Source organism: Dioscorea cayenensis, chromosome 5 (genome assembly GCF_009730915.1).
Source record: "Dioscorea cayenensis subsp. rotundata cultivar TDr96_F1 chromosome 5, TDr96_F1_v2_PseudoChromosome.rev07_lg8_w22 25.fasta, whole genome shotgun sequence".
Classification (NCBI taxonomy): Eukaryota; Viridiplantae; Streptophyta; class Magnoliopsida; order Dioscoreales; family Dioscoreaceae; genus Dioscorea; species Dioscorea cayenensis.
The window spans coordinates 8,240,543-8,261,784 of NC_052475.1; the positions used below are offsets into that span (position 1 = coordinate 8,240,543).

Consider the following 21,242-nt stretch of genomic DNA (forward strand, 5'->3'; position numbering starts at 1 on the left):
GAGTGACACTAGGGTTTAGAGTTCCTATTGGTAACCTTGTGAGTGAGTGACACACCACGAGCGTTAGACAAAGCTAGGTTGGAGAGGGTTGAGAGGGTGAGTCGAGAGGTACAGGAGCGTCCCCTTTCCCCTCCGATGTGATAGATTCTACCTCCGTTCCTCGAGTTCTTTGCGGCCATAATAGAGTGAATGGTCTAAGGGATGAACCTCTGCTGGGGCCTAGTTGCGCATGCAATGGAGTGAAGCGTTGAGGTGATCTTAGTATCTAGGGCTTAATTGTGGCTAGGGACCTTCCGCCTGGACCAAAGGGTTAGGTCTAAATGTAGGAAGAGATTTATCACTTGGAATCCCTAGAGCTTATTGCAACTCTATGCGAGTGCGAGGTGTTGAGATTGTTCGATTTCTCCTCCGGGACATGTATAGAGTTAGGCATAGTTGACCTTAGATTTGGGACTATGTATGTAAGGATTTCCACGACTCACCATTGCATTGATTAGGAAGCATAATAGAGAGTTCTTGCACTTAAAGCGATTATCCTAGGTGAAACATTATCCAAGTACCCCATCTTTATCGATTGCCTTGCCTCCTCCTTACTTTCGCTCTCTTACTTGTTGTTTTTAATTCCTGAGAATTGAATCATTATCACACTTATCATTGTTGATACTCCACATAGCTAAGAATCGAATTAAGTGTCTTTACTCCCTACTCCCTGTGGATTCGACCCCGCTCACCCGGGATTATTACTTCAACAAACCCGTGCACTTGCGGGATATAAGCAAGGGGACCTTGTCAAGTTTTTGGCGCCATTGCCGGGGAGCTAGGCGTTTAGAGATACTTTGCACTTTGTTTTCTTAGCTATTTCACTACACATTCTATTTTATATCTTCTTATTCTATCATCGTTCTGATTTTCTTTTTCCTTATTTTTGGTGCAGCTCCAGGTTATGACCCGAGGGAATCCATCAATATTGATTGAAGGAGACCCTGAGCTTGAACGTACACTTCGAAGGAAAGGGAAAGAACCTGTACAAGAACAGCCTAATCCAGCTGATTTGGAAGTAGAGGATCTGAAAACATGGCAGAACAAAATGAGCAACAACGAACACTATCCGATTTTGCCAGACCTTTAGTGTTGGGGACCCAATCGAGTATTGTGCGTCCCCCAATTACAGCTCAAAACTTCGAGCTAAAGATGGCATTCATCCGTATGCTGCAGCAGTCTGCACAATTCAACGGTTTGGCCGATGAGGATCCAAATAGTCACATAGAGAGCTTCCTCGAGGTGTGTGACATGCTGAAGATAAATGGTGTGACGGATGATGCCATCAAGTTGAGAGCCTTCCCATTTTCCTTAAAGGGAAAAGCAAAGCAGTGGCTACACTCATTACCTAGAGCATCAATCACTGCATGGGAGGAGATGGTAGAAGCTTTTCTAGCCCGTTATTTCCCTCCCGGAAAATCAGCAAAGCTTAGGAATGAGATCTCATCCTTTATGTAGTTGGAATTGGAGTCTCTATTTGAGACATGGTAAAGGTTCAAGGAACTCCTGCGAAAGTGTCCGCAACACGGATTCCCGGAGTGGATGATTGTTCAAACCTTCTACAATGGTTTTTCAAGCCCATCAATCATCACCAAAAGAATAATTGATGATACTCACTCCATCAATCACCGCCTGATCATAGCTTTTCAAGTAATCTTCACTGGAATCATAAGTCTTGTAGATAGCCAAGTAAGCTTGGGGTGCCATCCCTGAGGCTGTGTACTTGAAGTTGCCAACCACCATGGCATCCTTCACCAAATTCACTGTTGTTATGCTCACCACGTGGCTACCATGCCCACTTGTGTCCACTGGTGAACTATTCATTTTTTTTTAAATGTGGCACCGCCGATGATCTTATTGTTACAAGAGAAGTTGGGGAAGTTGCATATGCCATCCACTTGGGCGGCTTTGTAGGTATTTGATGGTCAGAAAATGATGGGTGGTTTCGAGGGATACCTGTGTCTATCACACCGATGATGATGCCTTCTCCCATGTTAGATTCATTGTGCCATATTCCAGTTGATGGATCACTTAACCTAATCACTTAACCCTCTGCATGCAAGAAGCCATCCATGCGTTGTATGACTTGCACTTCATCAGGTGTTAATTTTGCTGTGAATCCAGTCATCACTTCAAAGTAGGAGTACACTAGCCGGGGTTCACCCGAGTCTAATGTCAAGTTTGGAAGGAAGGACTTGTGCCAGCTCTCCAACTCTTCATAGCCAAGAAGCTTCCTCTCCTCGGGCTTAGCTAAGTAAATGATGTACGTCTTGATCTCATTGCCATTTTTACTCTCATCAGCCACTGATGAAAGAACAATATCACTTGTTTGTTAAGCATGTTCGCTCTTAACAAACGAGAAGATGAAGAAGAGGATTAAGATGGAACCCTTCATTATGATAAGGGTGGAAGTTGACTTAGGACTGAACTATGCATTCCATAGGCTTTCTTCCTCCCTCTATATATCTATATAGCCCATGAGAAAAATTATTTGTTCGTTCCTTTGAGGAAGACATAAAAGAGAGTATCATGTCCATTAAAAACCTAAAATGATGCTGATAGGCACCCCAATAATTGATTAAAAAAAGGTTGATATATAAGACAAACATAATTATAAGAAAACTACAAGAACTCCATTAATTGCAATTATTGTTCTTTTATTTAAGACTCCATAGGTATATATATTTAAACAACAAAATAGATAACAACAAAAACCATTACGAAACAAAATATCTCCTATCACACCACGAACCCAGCTAGGGGAACTCGAAACTCAAATAAACAGCTGTACAACCCCACGGCGAAAAATCCAGTTAGTATGCATCGCCTCAAATCTGTCTGAGAGCAGAAAATATTGTAACATAAATGGTAAAGATATTGTACCTACTAAGCTACATCCTCCCGACTAAATTTATTTTATATTTGAAAAAGAAAAATAATGTTATTATAAGCTTCAAGCCTAATAAGTAATCTACTATATATGTCCTCCAGACTAAAATTATTTTTTATTTGAAAAAGAAAAATAATGCTATTATAAGCTTCAAGCCTAATAAGCAATCTACTATGATATTTAGAACTATGTAAAGTTTTACAAGTCCAAAGTTAAAAATACATAATACAGTTGTCCAGAATTTTGGAATGTACATAAGTGTGCACATATGCAATAGAAAATAGCTATGTCAAAGTTCAAACAAGCCAAAAAATAATAGCATAAATACGAGCCTTATAACTAGAATAATTTAACAAAAATGCAAGTTTTAGAACAAAACCTATTGCTAAATATATAACTTCCACTTATTATGTCTATTTATTTTATTTTTGTGGCACCTAGTCAAAATATCATAATTCATTTTATGTCAATGGCTCAAATCTAAACATCTAACCCATTTATTTTACTTTGGAGATATAAGTCAGATTATTAAAAACTATTATTGTTCCACTTATGGCCTAACCCAAAATTGTAGTCTTAATTTTCCGAAAAATTCATGCCAATATGATCAATGTTAACTCTCATTTACCTAATTAGTGCATTTTTAATTTGGAAATGAGACAATAAAAAATATGATAGCGTTAGTGCCGATGTTTGAAAATATCAATATATTCAAAATTAAATAACAATAATCGTATCCTTTCTCAAAACTAAAAAGCATGCCGAAATTTATAATTCAAACAATTTTAAAATTTCATTTTAGCAAAAAGAAAAATTTGCATGATCCCAGATAAACTAACCCCATTATTTTTAAAGAAATAATTAAGTAAGCAAATAGAAAATAAATACATAATTAAATAAATGAACAATAATTGCATAACAAATAAATGTCAAAAATTACATTAATTTATATGTAAATTTACTACATAGAAATCTTCAAATTCCAAAATTCCAGCCCAACAGTAAACCCAAAACCCCCCAGGAAAAGTCCTGTAATAACATGAAACAGACTTTCTTAATCTACTACACCAGTAAATGAAAAATAATATGCATTAAGCATAGAGTGTTGTGCCTTATTTCAAGAACTACACATACTCTACGAAAATGGAACAAAATCCACTCATACCTCTAATAGCAGCATGAATAAAAAATTTACTAGACACGCTCAGTTGCAACATAAAACCAGAAAGGTGCCCAAACATATGTATCTTGCCAACCAAACATGCAATTCAGATTGGACCTGATCGACTCCACTTCACCTCCCGATAACTATAAAAGAACAGGTGGATAACTTCAATTAAGAAAGAATGAAAGAATGATAATCTAATTAGAGGCAAAGAACACGTTCAACATTGAAACAAGACTCAGAAATGCACAATTAGCCATTAAAATTGAAAGGGCTGATCAGCCCTTGAAAAGAAAGGATGGAATAAAATCGTTTGGGCTAGAGATTGTTAATAAAGAGTTTCACAATATCAAGTAAATTAATAACTCCAATAACCTGGGTAACATATACAGTGAATATTTTCAAGGAAACATACATGAACACTCAATATAATAAAAAGCAATCTGGAGAATATAAAAATTGAGGAACAAGATTACATTCTGACTAAACATAGAAATTGCAAACGGATGAGTATATTAGAACTCGTTCATAGTAGATTTACAAGAAAAATCATAAATTAGCACGGTAAAATTGGCACGGAAAATGGAGTTAAAAACCGTGCCAAACTGATTTTGGCATTGTATTTGGCACCAAAAATTAACCGTGCCTATAGCACCCGTCACAAATACATTTTGTCACCATTTTTTTAATACCTTGCCGAACTTTGTCACTGTTTTCGGCATGGTTTTTTACTATTGTGCCAACCATTGCCATTGATGTTTGGCACGGACTTTGATTCTACATTTGGCACTATTTTGATACTATTTTATTGGTTCAGTATTTGACACGATTTTTAGCACGATTTTATATAATATACTTTTTTTTCACGGTATTTGGCACAGTTTTTAATAAAACTTTTTTATTACGGCTTTTGACACACTTTTGTTTAATCTGTGAAAAAAAATAATTTATATGAAATTAATTTTTTTTTTAATTGCACTAGTTAAAAATTTTGAATTGCCAAACAAAAATCATCTTATTGAATTAACAATACATATAGATGCCCTATATATACATTGGAAATCATGTAGTATAACTATGCAAACACTTGTATCAAAACAACATTAAAACTCCATTCCACATGCAACATTAAAATTCAGTATTGCAGCCTTGTTGCTAGGGAACAAACAAGATCCAGGCTGATAACATTTGCAGAACAAAAATTTTAATTAGATTATTTTGATCACCGAAAATAAGGTCTCTTCCCCGGAAATTCATATAATGAACATTAAGAGTGGCACTCTAGGTAGATGATTTCACGGTCGCGGATTTGATGATGTTTATGAACTCCGGCTGCAAGGAAACACAAAGAGAACAAAAATTAGACAAGTGAAAGTTAAACAAACTAATCTTGACAAGCAGAGTGTCGAAAGCCAGATCCTCTCCAATGGTTTTTGATGTAAATTAGATGAAAGGAAAAGTAGTACCTTCAAAAAATCCCCACCGATGAGGAATCCAACTACGTCAGGCTTTGCTGCTAGTTCTTTACAGTTTGCACCGCTAACGGAACCTGAAATAACCATGAACACAACATTGATGAACTAATGCCCATAAAATCATCATATTAAAAAATAAAAATGCAACAGAAGGTGCCAAATATGGAGGAAAATTACCTCTATACACTATCCTGATTGATTCAGCAACTTCAGCACTAACTTTTGCTTCGAACCACTTAAGTCGGCATGCACCTAATGAATTTCATGGAGGGTATTCACAATTAATTTAGATGGTAGCTTGCTGCCATCATATTAGTGTTATTTAAAGTATTCAGATTAAGATTAAGATCTAATCAAAAGAGGTCCGCAAGAACTGCTCATTTCAACAGCAAATAAAGAATGTGGCTTTCAGCAAGATTTACTACACTAACCATACTAATAGCTAAAGAAGAAATTGTCTTGGGGTAAAAGGGCAAACATAAGTTTTCTTCTTTAGAAGTGCTTGATGAGTATTTATTAGTGCAAAGTAAATTAAATCGCGTCCATAAAACAAGTGAAATGTGAAGGATGTAACAAGTAGCAACTGATTTTTTTAACATTTTGCTAAAAAAGGGGATTCTTTAGGAATTTCCTAGATTCAAGTTGTAAAATAGTTGATGCAAAAAAAAAATAAAAAAGGACCAATGGGCACTGGGCAGCACAAAAAATATACATACCTCTTGGGCCTGAGCAGGTGTTGCAATCTCATACATGAGATTGTAGTGCTCTTTGTGCCATTGAACTAGTCTTCTTGAATATCCTACAAATAGCCCATGAATCTTGTAATATAAGATATATATATATATGGTTAGCATTCATGCACGCAATGCATGGATATATATATATATATATATATATACTCAAAGTGAGTAGTAGTATATACATTGGGATGGATGTTCTTGTCTAAAGGTTTTTTAGTGTCAATGAGTGAAGGAAGCCTGAACTCATGCATCATCCAGTCAGTTTTAATCCCTTTAGCAGCTCTTCCTCTATAAAAAAAACCAGTGATTTCTTTAGTCCTATGCATTTAGTTGATCCCTTTGATGAATATAGGTCTATCTGTTCTAGTTGCCTTCCAAAACCTAGCTCCAGTGACCCTGTTAGGCCTTACACTGTTTTCGTATTTTTGATCTCTTGGACAGTAAAAATACCACTCTTTTTCTCCAGTTGATGCAAACTCTATATATCAACAATAATATATATAAGAACAACACCACATCAATGATAAGAACAAGAACAAGAACAAGAACAAGAAAATTTAAAAAGAAACAAGTTAGAAATTAAGATGTAGTAGATGCTTACTAGGAACTAAGGTCCCATGGATCATATTTGTATATGTCTAGTTTTCTGATAAGCTCAATGGAGAGAGGCTTTTGCTGAATCTTTCTCTTAAGATAAAAACCAACCAGTTCTTCATCAGTTGGGTGAAATCTAAACCCTGGAAGCATCACTTCATTATCCATCTCATTCCTCATCATCTTCTCCATCTTAAATCAACTCAACACTACTATACCAAATTAATGCTAACAAAAAGCTCTTTATATTAACTCTAATTTTAATACACTAATTCCCAGAAAAGCTCATTAATTTGTATCCTCTCTCTCTTTCTCTTTCTTTTTCTGTATGTACTTCTCCTGAGTGTCCGACTGACCTTAAGGCTCCTTATGTGAACACTTATATTGAAGAATCGATATCATGAACTGAAATGGAAAATAATTCAAAAAGTGTGTCAAACTAATAATTTTTTCATCGACTGTTTTGCTTATTTTATAAGTAAAAGTTATATAATTAACTCTAGTGATATTATCTACTGAAAAATGTCCATGCATTTGAGATGTGCAGTCTTTAGATCTTCTGAATCTTGAAACAGGGGAACCATTGAAATATCATAATCTTGTGGTACATGTGAGTGATTAGCTGTGAAAATAAGTCGACTTTACAATGGATCTGCTGCGTGCACAATGTGATCTGCTGCGTGAACAATGTATTTTATGAGCCATGACTGTCTACTCCTAGGTTTGCATGTGGGTCATTAATTTTTGGTAAGTGGAAAACCAAGTTCTAGAAACCAGAAAATTTCGGCAAGATTTTACTGTTGTCAATGAATATTTCCCTGGACCATAGACATATTCAAGTTTACTACACTTCAAAGCATCCGCAAGCCTATATGAATTACCTCATTTGATTCACCCAACAATGCTCTTCGCTCAGAATGACCAAGAATGACCATAGGATGCCCAGATTAACAAGCATATCACCGTTGTAAGGAAAGAACAAGTCAGGAATTCAGCTAGAATTAAAAGGGTTCTATATGATTCAAATCTAGCAATTATAGTGGAAAAAAAACCAACAATCTGAAAACTAGATTAGTTTTAGAGAATCAATAGAACAATATAAAGAAACATTTTAAAGGAGCCAGACAACAAAAGTACTTAGAAAGACAGGAGAAGATTACCTAATCTCTCCAGTGAAAGCACCTCCTTTCTTTACCCAGCAATTTTGTGCAGCAACATGAAAATCAGAGCGCAACAAACTCTTCACCAGAGGAAGAAAAACAAATGGTTGGCTTATTACAACCTCTGAAAAAATAGATTAAGCTTGTTAACCATGCACTGTGATATATGACAACCTTTTAGGAATGGTATTAGGAGTTCTCCTTGGGATTACTATGGTCTCAGGATCAGCGAGAGGAATTGAACAACCTACATAAAACAAAAAATGTGAGACCTTTGAGAAAGCTGGAAGTTGGAAAGAAAGAAGTTGTCCAATAATAAACTCATGATCTAATGAATAAGACTCTATTCCATACATTCATAAAAAAAAAAAAAGAACCAATGCTCTCAGAGTACCCACTACTTTCTTCGTTATTGTCGGCATGTATGGTAAAAGTTCTTGAAACAACCATTGGTAATAATTCATCAGCAATAGTGAGGGTTTGTTCATTTGGGCTGAAGTGGGGGGAAGTCAGGAAGTGGGGGAAGTGTCACTTCCCTGAAGTGGTGGAAGTGGTTTGACTTCTACCATTTCCTGTGTTCATTTTGCAGAAATTGTCACTTTCCTGAAGTGTCCAGTTTTCCACTTCCGGTGTTCATTTTGGTGTAAGTGACACCACTTCTGTAATGACTTCCATGGCATGTTCATTTCAATGGAAGTGCGGGAAGTGCTGAAAAATAATAACATTACAATAAAATTATAATTAAACATGATTAAAACTCTATATTATAGTTTAAATGAAAGTTTATTTGTTTTTTTATATTTAAATTTTAATTTTTGATGCTTGCATCTTTTAATTTAATTGCAACTCTATACACCAAGATTAAAATTTAAAAAAAAAATTCCTTCCTAACATTATAGAAAAAGTTTAGAAATTTTTTACCTATTTCAAACTTTATATTTACATGTTAATAACTTGCTAACAACATACACCACGATTAAAATAAAAAAGTGGTGGTTCTAAGGAATTTTTTAATGTAGTAATATATATTTCTTAAAAATTAAAATATATATTTACCTGAATTGAAATTCAAGTCAAAACATAAAAATTTATCTCCTGGAGATAATAAGAAAAATAAAAACATAATAATACCATTATTTGTTATTGATTGATAAGTAAAAACTCTAACAAAATTCAAATGACTTGACTTTATAAAATACCAATAGCTCTCACTTAATAAGAAAGCATCTTTCTTTCCTCCAACCTAAATCCAATGGCTATGATTTAAAGTTCATCTTGAAAACACCAATCTCAACAACCAAACAACAACCATCTGTTAGCAAATAATAAATGATGAACAATAACCAAAATTAATGGAAAAAAGGGTCAACTTAAAAGGAAAATCTAAGTTCATGAATACATCACACAAAAATCATAGAAAAAACATAACAAAACTCCAATACATAATGTCAAACATAAAATCCATACAATACTCTTTCAATACATAACAAAATAACAATTGTCTCATTCATGATAAAACTTCCTTCAACATGAAAGGCTTGCCATCCACACCTCCAAAGAACAACCTATGCATTCATGACAAAGACCATAAAATAACTCATTAAGTATATAAATTTTAAAGAAAGTAATTTGTGTAGTTTGATTAGAAATAAAAAAATATATACCTAGTGTGATGACCTCCTTAAGGGCTAGAGTTTCTTATGGAAGCAATGAAATTATCAAGCCATTTTTTTCGGAGAGATGGCTTCCTCAAGTAGAAGTTTTCGGCCTCTTTTTTGTTGTCAATTAACTTGTTAAATACCATTTCCATGTCATCATCACTATAACCATCCATGTCCCACAGCGCATCACTGAGTTTTTCTTTCCATGTCTTCTTTCTACTCTTATCTATTGATGTCACCAACTGTGTTATCTTTTCTCCAATGTCTTCTCCTGAAACATTATCACCATTGGTCCTCCTTGCACGGGTAGCCATAGCAGTAGTCCGACTCGTAGTAGACCTTTGTGCTCTGTGTCTTTGATTTCCTGTATCGATAGGTTCATCTTCCAATGTTGCATTAGGTGGAGGTGCACTCTCATCCTCAACTGGCGCACCACCAAATTGGTCGAAGATGGTCCATGAGTAATCACCAGTAGCGTGGTCATCCCAGCAACCAAACGTAGCTCTTCAAAAAATGGTATAGGCTTGTTTAAATACTCCTTGGCTTTTGGTTGTCCCTGTGAAAAATGAAAGATAATGGGCTAAATAATTGTGTTAATAATTGTGTCAAACATAAATAAATAAAACAAACATACCTCCACATATGTTCGATAGGTCTCATCTTCTAGCACTAACTTTTTTTCAGTGTCATTCCATCCAACACCGCTAAGGTTCATAAGCTTTTTAATGTCTTGATATTTTTGTTTCAAAGTGCGCATGTGATTCTCCACATTATCAGCATCCATGGAGGCAGTAGGGAACCTACTATTCACAACATTCGCTGCATCTACAAATGCCTGACGTTTGAAGGATTTATCAACTTTCAGGCCACTTCTTGCCATGTCTGCAAGTAATGGTATCAAAACATTATCCATTTCTTTTGTCCATCTTTTGTTTGGTGTTCCTTTCCGCTTTTCACCTTGTGTACCCTCAGTATTGTTCATCCTACAATAATAATGAATATAGACATTCAACATGCTAATCAATAAGGAAAAACATGTGATGAAATCCACACATAGAAATAATATCAACACATATACTAGCAACTTATAAAATATTAATAAAATTATGAACTCAATGTACGTAGTATCATAAGTCAATCATCCAAATGTACATGGCAATGAAGAGACACAAAATAATTACCATTAGAAGAACAATGTCATCCCTTGAAATAATGTCATTACAAACATCATCTTTTTTACAAAACTCATAATATAAAACTACTTTCATAGCAAGCACATAGCACTAATGTCAAGATAAAACATTAAAACCACAAAAACAATGTCATTCTATATTGTACCCCTCTCTAACGTAGTCATGCCACAAGTCATTTGTAATTTTCTCACGAAGTTGCCTCCATTGCACTTGTGCATCCCGTCGTTCCCCCCTTGTGATAGGTCTTTCATGCATATCAACTTCCTCCTCATCGGGGACATCCGCTTGTAGCAATATGTCATCCGGGTCTACTTCTTTTATAAAATTGTGCAACACACAACAAGCAAGGACAACATCCACTTGCGTTGTGAATGGGTAGAATGACTTTGTGTCTAACATCCAAAATCGATTCTTCAAAATCCCAAATGCTCTCTCTATTCTTAATCTGAGCTGGGAATGACGAAGATTAAATAACTCCTTTGCATTTTGTGGTCTACGGCCTTGCATGTTCCTTCAGATGATATCTAACTTTTCTATAAAGGCTTATGAATCCATGTGTTGTTGTGTACCCAGCATCAACAAGGTAGTATTTTCCTAACAAAAAATAGACAAAACTCTAAACAAATTGTTTTCCAAAAGAATTTTATATAATAATGTCATTAAGTACATAATTTTGCTATATCATTAAACCTGGGGGAATATGCAAACCATAAGGCGGTGGTCTTGATAATGCATCTTTTAGAACGAGGTAGTCATTTGCCTAACCTTCCCAACCGGCGAGAACATATGTAAATTTTAAGTCAAAATCACATGCAGCAAGCACATTTTGTGTGATGCCCTTTCGTCCTCGAAATTTACCAGCTAAATTTGCACTAACCCTTGCATCAATATGGGTTCCATCAATTAATCCAACACAATCCTGTAAACTTGTATTTCAATCATATTGTCTTACAACTATTACATGATGATTTTAGGGAAAAAATGAGATTAGGTTTCAAAATGAAATACCTTGAAAAAGGGATAGTAATTTGGGTTGCATTCTATATCTGGATGAATCGATGTGCCTGGTTGTTTAACAAACAAATCTCTAATAGCACAAATGGCTTGTAGGACATCATTGAAATATCGGCTCACTGTTGCACCAGATCTAATAAAATCAATTTTCATTGACAGATTTTTTGCATGATGACCAACTATGTGGAGAAATAATGCCACTTGCTCCTCTACCGCAACACGGATGGTGTCACTCAAATGACCACGTTCTCTTAATAAGGTGCATAGTCTAAAAAAAGTGTCTTTGTTCATGCGTAAGTACTCTACGCAGTTATGAACTCCGCCATCTAATATACGAGTCATGTGTGCACTCCGATGAATATTCCTAGTCGAATGAGGCTCACGAGGTAGTGCCTGTCATCGTCCCCGGTTAGCCATTATGTCCAAGATAAGTGCGATAGTTACAAACACTGGTGCATCGATGAAAATGAGGTCATCTAAACTATCATTAGCCATTGACGACCTATATTTTAGATAAAATCACTTTCAGCATATGTAAAAAATAATCATCATAAAAGAAATTGTGAAATATGGTTGTGAAATATTTGATACATATGTGAATTTCGTTTGCTCTAGTAAAAAAAATTGTGTTCATGCTTAGAATGATCATATGAAAATGTTAGATCTAAGAAACATGCTAGAATAAGCATAATATTACTAAATTAAGATCCAACCCAATGCATGTTATTAATTCCAATCAAGTTGATGTGCTTTGATTAAAATGGTCAGATTTTAGGACCTTGATATAAGTTATGTGATTTGATAATGCAAACCATTACAAACACACTAAACATTTTTTAGGACCTTGATATAAGTTATGCCATGTGGATAGTGATCCAAGTATAACCGTTGGAAGTTGGTGTTTGATGTCAAAGATGGAGGGAAATTGAGAGAAGAGATGAACTATGCTTCTAGACAAGTGCCAATTGCTTTCCTGCCTCCCTTATGTTTCTTATCCACTTCATCTTCTATCTCTTAATTTGTTCTCTCTCTCTCATTTTGTGTCTTATATATTTTATTTATTTATATTTGTATAGAAAATAATATTTGTGTAATCTTCTTGATTTATTTAAGTCTCTCATTTTGTGTCATATATATTTTATTTATTAATATTTGTATAGAAAATAATATTTGTGTAATCTTCTTGATTTATTTAAGTCTCTTTGCAACATAAAAAATTAATATAAGAAAGGTTTTTTTTAGCAAACTTAATCTTCTCAGTGGACTAAATATTGATGATGTTTGATCATTTTGTTTATTTTAAAAAAATCTTAAAACTATGAGAGTTAGGCAAAACATTATCCCTTTTTATAAAGTCATGGGCCCACAACAAGATTTGATATATTATTGTCAAGTAAGTTGGGTGGCTTGGGCCTAAAATTGTGAATAAAAGCCCAAATGATTTCATCATAAAATACAGTTCTCTATTTTAGATTGCATGATTCTATAAATAATAATAATACTATTTAGAAACTGAGTAGAATATTTGCAGAATCATATCATGAGAAGGCATCAAGCAATGTAGCCAATATACTAATCATCCTAGGCTTCTGTTATTCTTATTCAAATAGTTATTGTCATCAACTTCCTTATAACCAAAACAAAGTAAAATAGAACAACAAACAGAAAACAAAAACTTTGCCATCCAAGCAAAAGGCTTCAGAATAGCAGTATCATGAAAAAATATCAAGCAATGTAGGCAATCTATACAAAGTTCAACACTGTAGATGGAAGCTGCTAGATTTGGAAGGTCTATAAAATTACATTAAATAATTACAAAGATTATTTGTAATGATATCAAATATGATGTGCAGTACTCTAGGTGCAAGAGAGTGCATATACTTCAGCTCATCAACAAATTAGAATAATCACAAGTTACCATGAAAAAGATTCTTATATACTGACAAGTATTCAAGATATAGCAATTTCAAATGAAGCTAGGCCTTCATCAACGGAACCTCTAATTGTTCATTAGCAAAGACAGTGATAACCTTAACAAAAAGACAACCTTGATTGATAAACAACACAGCACTCAAGAAATATCCTGCAACATATATATATATCAAGAAAATTCAGAATTTAAGTTTTTGTACTAAGTTCCTTACACACACATATATTTATAACAGAAAAATTCAGAATTGAAATTACTGTATCAAATTCAGAATTCAACTTTTGAGTGAAGTCTACAGACTTTTCTTTTTACTGCAGTTATTAAAAACCATTTCATCTTATGTCTCACAAGCAACCTCAAAATAATCAGTAATCAGAATTAAATAGTACAAGAGAATGTCACCCAACTATAATTTTCTTCAAGGCCAGAGACAAATATTTTATATAGAATTCCATCAAGGCACAAAGAGAAGGTGATCATGCTCTCTTAGGAAAACAAGAACCAATTAAACAAAGAAATAAACTTGCCTCAATTGCAGCTCAACCACCAATATATAAACCTCACACTTCAATGAATTCCAGGAAACACAAAGATGTGCTCTGAAAGCTTTCTATCTATTACACTTCAAACTCCACCAACCTAGATTTCATCAAAACCACACATTTATAAAGATTAAGCTTTAATCTTACCAAAATCATATAAAGATTAAGGTTCTCAAACACTTCATGCATGTACTCAGCATGAGAATAACCACCAACCAACCTTGTTTCCTGGATTTAATCTCTTCTCATTTTTGTTGCCCTGCCAATAGTGTCACAATCATCTTGGCATGACCAAATCAGTCATGAGTGAGGGGACTATTAATTGTAATAGATAAAAAGTTTGGTGAATATCACCAAATTAAAAGACAACAAACGGAAGGAAAATTGAAAGAAATAATATAACCCATGCCCAGATGAACATATATAAAAAGAAGAAGAAGAAGAACAGATCTAAAAAGAGGAGAGAGATGACCTTGATAATGATGTGTTGCCGCTGCCGGATCTGGATGAAGGATGGGTTGTCACTGCCGGATCAGCACGGGGGATGGGTTTCCGCTGCCGAATCCGGACGGGGGATGGGTTGCCGCTGCCAGATCTAGACGGGGGATGGGTTGCCACTATCGGATCTAGAAGGGGGAGGGATCGACATTGTTGAACGGGGGAGCCTTTCACCCTGCCGGAGCGTTGCTAGTGAAGAGAGAAAGAGAGACTGCTAAATCGGGGAGAGAGAGAGTAGGAAGCCTCCACTTCCAAGAGTTCATTAGGGTGAGGGAAGTGGGGGAACTCAGGTTTTTATATGGGCCTCACTTCAGCCACTTCAGCCATAAAACCACTGAAGTGGGTCTAGTATAAATTTGACTTCCTTTGGAAGTGGGGGAAGTCCCACTTCCCCCACTTCATGATAAAAGAACATATGAAGTGGGGGGAAGTCAACTCACTTCCCCCCACTTCAGCCCACATGAACACACCATGAATGCAGTTCCCAAAAGTACAAGTTGTTGCTCATCAGTTTCAGCTCTAAAATGAATAACCTCTTTATGTTCTATAGGAGTATCATCTTCAGAAGGCGGTAGCGCCTTAATCAACATCTCTACATATTTATCAAATAGTTGAAAAAATCTTATATAAGATGGTTCCTCCAAAATGCGACACAGCCAATGGTGTCAGCTGCTCCAATATATCCTGCCAAATGACCAAAAGAAAGAGATACCAATCAAAAAAGTGTAAAGGGCATGAGATTCTCTGGAGGAGTGTCCTTACATCTCCTTTAAAAATAGTCTAGCATCTATTGTATTTTCTTCCATTAGCGTCCTATTTAAAATATGAATAACTAAGGCTTCAAGATTGTCAAAAACTCAACTAGATTTTGGTTTCAATGCCCAGAAAAATTTAATTAACATAATAATTAACAAGAACTGAAGTAGGTAGCCAATGGGGCAATGTAATATTGAGACAATGAATGCTCAGCTTAAGACAAGCACAGATTCAAACCACAAAAGCGCAAGCACATAGAAGTTAGGGCATTTGTTTAGGGTGATATTATAAGTAAAAGAAAGCTATTGTCCTCCCATATAGATATTTAATTTTCTTGGCTGGCAAAATTACAGCATTGAACGTAGGAAAATAGCACAGTGAAATACTTTCAAAAGTAGTTAAGCAACATTATGCAATTCTGACTAAAACATAGATTATTTTCTCACGGATTTCTAAATTGTGTTACAAGTAACTGGACATGCAGAATAAGCTGCATAACATTTACAAGCACAGCGAGCAAATATATTGAAGTATTAGTCAAAGAAATTTGAAAATTCAGAATGCCTTCTGCCGAACCTTATTCCTGGCCCATGAAGCTTAAACTCAGAGTATATATACTGCCAAACAAGTCACTTACACCCATATGACACATACATGCACACCAAACATAGTTGTGACCAGTTTTTTATCACAAAATATCAGGAGACGTCCATTCCAAGGAAATACACAGAATAAGTCAATTATAAGAAGATCATTGCACTGCAGTTACAAAAGTTAGCTCCTTATCTGTATGTGAAGTAAAACATCCATTACCTAGTCACATGAGAAATGAAGTAAATAATCATGCTAAAGAGAATTCAATAGATTACATTACACATGACATATATTTTGTGGTTTACAAGTAAAAAATCAAAATGTTTGGTCAACTATTAATAAAACCTTTCTTTCAGTAGTTACTACAGTAATTACTAACTAAGTAGTGCAACACATTTCAAGAGAAGAATCACTTACTTCAACAATGCACATGAACTTCTTTACAGTGCTATTCAACATAATATTTGATGATGCAGCAGCAGAAAGAGGTGAGCCAGTTTCTGAGGAGAAGAACATTGTGTCATCATCTCGTGCTAAGTCAAGTACTCATTTTTTTGCCCGTCTGATATTCATGTCAAGAAGACTGTTCAGAAATCTCAACAAGCTAATCCACAAGCATACATTTTCTTTTTAAGAAGTCTGCCTTATAAGCTGAAATTTCATCAGATGAATTTTCTCCAGAGTCATTCAACTCTGCACATCTTTTTTCTTCTGCGTCAAATGCCAAAAGTGCTTCTTCTACTTTATGTTCTGCCAAAAAAACATCCATTGTAATCATAAGCAAAGTTTCAAATTCATAAAAACAAGGAGTAAGCACTGGAAATTAAATATTGAAAGGCCAACATTTTTATAAGCACAAAACAACCCTAGAAATGAATCCATCACTACTGCTATCTACTTTATACCTCCATCATGAATAACAACAAAACTCATACAAAGATCATTAACATCTGAAATAGTTATTAAATCCAAATATCAGTTTATGCACCAACACTCTACAACACAAGTGATTTAATGATCTTTGATAATAAAAAATTAGTGACTAACATTTTCAATCCACAATGAGTTTGAGATGCTTAGATTCATACTGAGCCCATAGAAATCTTCTTCCTGGGCAGTGGTCTTTCTGTTCCTTTCCGATGTCTGGGCATAATCTGAACTACTACTATAAGCATATTTGTACTTGGAGTCTGGATTCAGCAATGTATTGTATGCATACCTAATTTGCTTGAATTTCTTCTGGGCTTTTGGTTAGTAAATAAGGATCAAATAATTAATTACTACAACAAGTATCTCTCATTTGCTTAATATTGGCACCTAGAAATATAAGAAACTTAAAATAGATCATTCTAATAAATAACAAATCTTTAAGAGATTTACAGAAAGCCAAATGCCTAAATATTTCTCAATAGTCTAATTAACATATCAAAAATTTTATCTGAGTTTCATCATTATACCATATTTCTCTTCAGTGAAGACTATATAACAAACAAAACAATAAAATCAGAACCAGCAAAACAAGTCTTGAAAAATGAAAAATTAAAAGGCAAACCAATAAGAATTGTTTCAAAAATAAGACTAAGGAACAATGAAATAGAAAATGCAAATTTCTTTCACCAAATTCCAATCAGATAAGATGACATTAATTATTTACACCACCAGCACTAGAGACAGTAGGCAATTAAAACCTTATTCTAATTTGGAATCTAATATTATATATTATCCAAAAAAATATAATGTTTTTATTTAGTCACAAGTAGTATTGGATGTTTGCCATGAAAAAGAAATTTGATGTTGTGGAATTAAGGGTGAAAAGAGAGTCAAGTTGATAGACAGAATAACTTCATGAACAATTTTCAAGTGTTTGATGTTATCATCCCATTGTTAAAGGCAATTGAGTTCAATATAACTATCAAAAGAGCTACTTTCCATTCAATGAAAGAAGTTCAAGCAAATCCTAGAAATTAAACATCAAAATCACCGTCATCACAGAACTGGAGAATCAAGTAAAATTTCAAAATAGAGAACTTCTATAAATATGAGAAAAAGAATTACCTAAATAATGTATGTGTAATTTGTCCCTAACTCCTGAGGTTAATGTTTGCACAGAAGAAAGTTGAAAGCAGTGATATATTGTAAGTGGATGTAATCAATCAGATAGACAGAACAATTGGTTATCCAAGAGCTGAAGGCAAATGGTTCACACTTGCAAACAAGCTAAAGATTATGTAAGATAATGCAGTCTGTTACAGTGAAGCTACATTTTATAATGCCTAATTTATGTATAACATCTTCAATAATTAAAACAGTTTGAAAGAAACAATTCAGCAGGTTGCACACAAGTCTTAATTCATACACTGAATGTTAAAATGAATCCCACGTCACCTCTGTCAATGTTTGCAGTGGGAATACATGCGAAGTGTAAGATGTTGTTGAACAAAATGAAGTTGCAGGGGTTGGCAGGCTCTTCACATGGAAAATCTTTTGCTAAGATTAGATTCAATCAAAGATGAACAAATCACAGCAATAAAGGAACATTAATGAACAACTAATACCATAAAAAGTTTACAACATAATCAACTGTATATAAATATATCAAAAGGAGACAACCTAAAGAGGCATGCTAATGAATAGGAAAAGGAGTTTGATTTATTAAAAAAAAAACTCAAGATCTCACTGTTTTCATTTAACCTTACAGAGCTTCTTTTTAATATGTAACATCTATTGTTGAAAATGGATTCATCGACTTAAATGTGCAAACTATAACAACATGATCCCACATTTTAAAAGGCTTAGAAGTAAGAACCTACTAATTCGCAATCCACTTACTGTGAGAAAAACTGTATTTGTTTTCCCAATCATCCTTGCTCCTTTGGCACTTGAATATAGATTCAACTTAAAAAACTCATTTTAATCCTTCCAGAAGAACAAAAGCAAATTCATGATCCAACAATAAATCCAACGATCTTTATTATCACAATGCCATTCTATCACATTCACTCTAACTACTACTCCCATTTACAAACCTCAGAATGCAAACATATCAAGCACACATCAAGAACCAACCTCCCAATTTACAAACCCTAGATTACCCACAAAGACTAATGCATCAACTCAAAGACCAACCTCTCCGTCCCCACCCGATGCATCAAACAAACAGATCAAAAACCACACAACGGAGATGAGATAATTTCAGGGAAAAATTAATAATTACCCAGAAATTTCATCAAACAACATCAATCTTATCAAACCAAACACCTAAATCACACAATTCAGCATCCAACTCAAAGAAATTCATCAAAATAACATCAAATGAAAACAATACCAAAAGAGATAAAAAGCCATGAATCCCTCGTCACCGAGAGAAATCCCCATGCTCCAAGATCATTGCAACAGAGAATGCGAGACCTAATCAAACAAAGAGAGGATTCCATCAATCCCTAGTCATCAAAATATCTCGCTAATACTTAGATAGATCTCCATCGAGGTAGGTGGCATCGAAGTTGAGGGTGTAAAGAGGATCATACCTGAAATCCTCGACATGGCAACAATGGTGATGATTGTCGAACATCCGAGACATCAGGCGGAGGAGCAATAGCGGTCGCCGATTGGATCCAAGTGGAGGAGGAGAGGATGAGGAAGGCGGCCTGGCGGTCGCCGGCGTCATGATCGATTGCGGAGATGGAGGCGGCTTGTCGGAGTCTCGAGAGAGGGAAAGGATGAGGAGCGGATGGAATTATAATTATATAATATATTATATATATAATATAATTATATATCAAGTATATATATAATTATCTTAAATCAGGAGTTTAACAATGTATTAAAAAATTATTGTATTTGTATTTTTTGCACTGTATTTGATACGGCGTTAATCAATTTAGTACTTTTGGCATTGTATTTAGCACGGTATTAATAATTTACTATATTTATATTTTTGGTACAGGATTTGGTACGGTGTTAATATATTATTATATTTATATTTTTGGCACCGTATTTGGCACGGAATTAATATATTATGATATTTATATTTTTTGCACTGTATTTAGTACCGTATTAATACAAATATATTCATATTTTTGGCACGGTATTTGGTAAGGTGTTAATATATTATTATATTATTATATTTTTTATATTGTTGGCATAGTATTTGGCACGGTCTTAGTATATTATTATTGTTGGCACGGTATTTGGCATGGAAGTAATATAATATTATATTTATATTTTGGTATGGTATTTGACACGGTATCAATATACTATTATATTTGTATTTTGGCACAACATTTGGCACAGTATTAATATATTATTATATTTGAGTTTTTGTCACGGTATTTGGCATTGTAATAATATAATTATGTTTTTTAAAAAATATGTTTGGCACTGTATTTAGCACTGTCATGTAAAATTATTAAATTTATATATTTGGCACGGTATTTGGCTGTGAATTAAAAAAAATTTAAAAAAAAATTCATACATTTGACATTGTTTTTTAGTTCCGTATCAAATGTTGTAACAAATTTGTCACGATTTTGTTTTCGTGCAAATTTTACCGTGCCGATTTGGCATTTTTCTTGTAGTGTTATCCGTGTATATTATTCTTGTAAAACTTCACATATTCTTGTAAAGTTTTACACGGGTGAGTATATTAGAAATGAACAAGAGGACCATTAGAATGAGAAACAAAAATACAACCATACATTAACCGCAAGGACCCTCATGCAATGATTTAGAAACCAAACCTCAAAACTAACATACATAGCTTGACAACACACAACAGACTAGCCAAAAATCAAAACAATATGAGTGTAACTAATAAATAATCAAGATTTAAGTATATATTGTGCATGGATTCAGACTCACTTAGGATTGCCATCTAAGGATGCAAGCATTAGAAACCAAGGATACGCTAACTCTAGCCCAGGTATACACTACGTATAGAGAATCTAGTTCAACTATGCATGCTTTAAAAGCCATGAAGAACACGAATTAAA

The 21,242-nt window shown here is 34.4% G+C and overlaps 2 protein-coding genes, 1 non-coding gene and 1 pseudogene across 3 annotated transcripts; all 4 read right to left on the reverse strand.

Moving 5' to 3' along the window:
* Positions 1-1,464: 1,464 nt before the first annotated feature.
* On the reverse strand, positions 1,465-1,571 carry LOC120262590. The gene has a single exon (XR_005536855.1). It is a non-coding gene; the product is annotated as a small nucleolar RNA R71 (small nucleolar RNA).
* A 512-nt stretch (positions 1,572-2,083) lies between these two features.
* On the reverse strand, positions 2,084-7,095 carry LOC120259948 (annotated as a pseudogene).
* Positions 7,096-9,433: 2,338 nt separating this feature from the next.
* Positions 9,434-15,088, reverse strand: LOC120261626. The gene is made up of 4 exons (XM_039269576.1): positions 14,876-15,088; positions 10,359-10,707; positions 9,728-10,280; positions 9,434-9,628 (listed from the first exon to the last, which is right to left on the reverse strand). Exons 2-3 carry the CDS (start codon positions 10,704-10,706, stop codon positions 9,972-9,974), a joined length of 657 nt encoding a protein of 218 aa, XP_039125510.1. The 5' UTR covers position 10,707; positions 14,876-15,088; the 3' UTR covers positions 9,434-9,628; positions 9,728-9,971.
* Positions 15,089-16,340: 1,252 nt separating this feature from the next.
* Positions 16,341-19,979, reverse strand: LOC120261625. The gene is made up of 4 exons (XM_039269575.1): positions 19,779-19,979; positions 19,577-19,659; positions 18,637-18,717; positions 16,341-17,001 (listed from the first exon to the last, which is right to left on the reverse strand). Exons 1-4 carry the CDS (start codon positions 19,916-19,918, stop codon positions 16,856-16,858), a joined length of 450 nt encoding a protein of 149 aa, XP_039125509.1. The 5' UTR covers positions 19,919-19,979; the 3' UTR covers positions 16,341-16,855.
* Between the last annotated feature and the right edge of the window lie 1,263 nt (positions 19,980-21,242).

Excerpts from the sequence above, each read along its gene's own strand:
- LOC120261625 (XM_039269575.1), bottom strand. The coding sequence starts at position 19,918 with ATGACGCCGGCGACCGCCAGGCCGCCTTCCTCATCCTCTCCTCCTCCA. Across the intron at positions 19,660-19,778 it reads TGCCATGTCGAGGATTTCAG|GTCTCGCATTCTCTGTTGCA; the intron begins GTATGATCCTCT and ends TTGTTTGATTAG. Across the intron at positions 18,718-19,576 it reads ATGGCTTTTTATCTCTTTTG|AGCCTGCCAACCCCTGCAAC; the intron begins GTATTGTTTTCA and ends TTCCATGTGAAG.
- LOC120261626 (XM_039269576.1), bottom strand. The coding sequence starts at position 10,706 with ATGAACAATACTGAGGGTACACAAGGTGAAAAGCGGAAAGGAACACCA. Across the intron at positions 10,281-10,358 it reads CCTATCGAACATATGTGGAG|GGACAACCAAAAGCCAAGGA; the intron begins GTATGTTTGTTT and ends CATTTTTCACAG.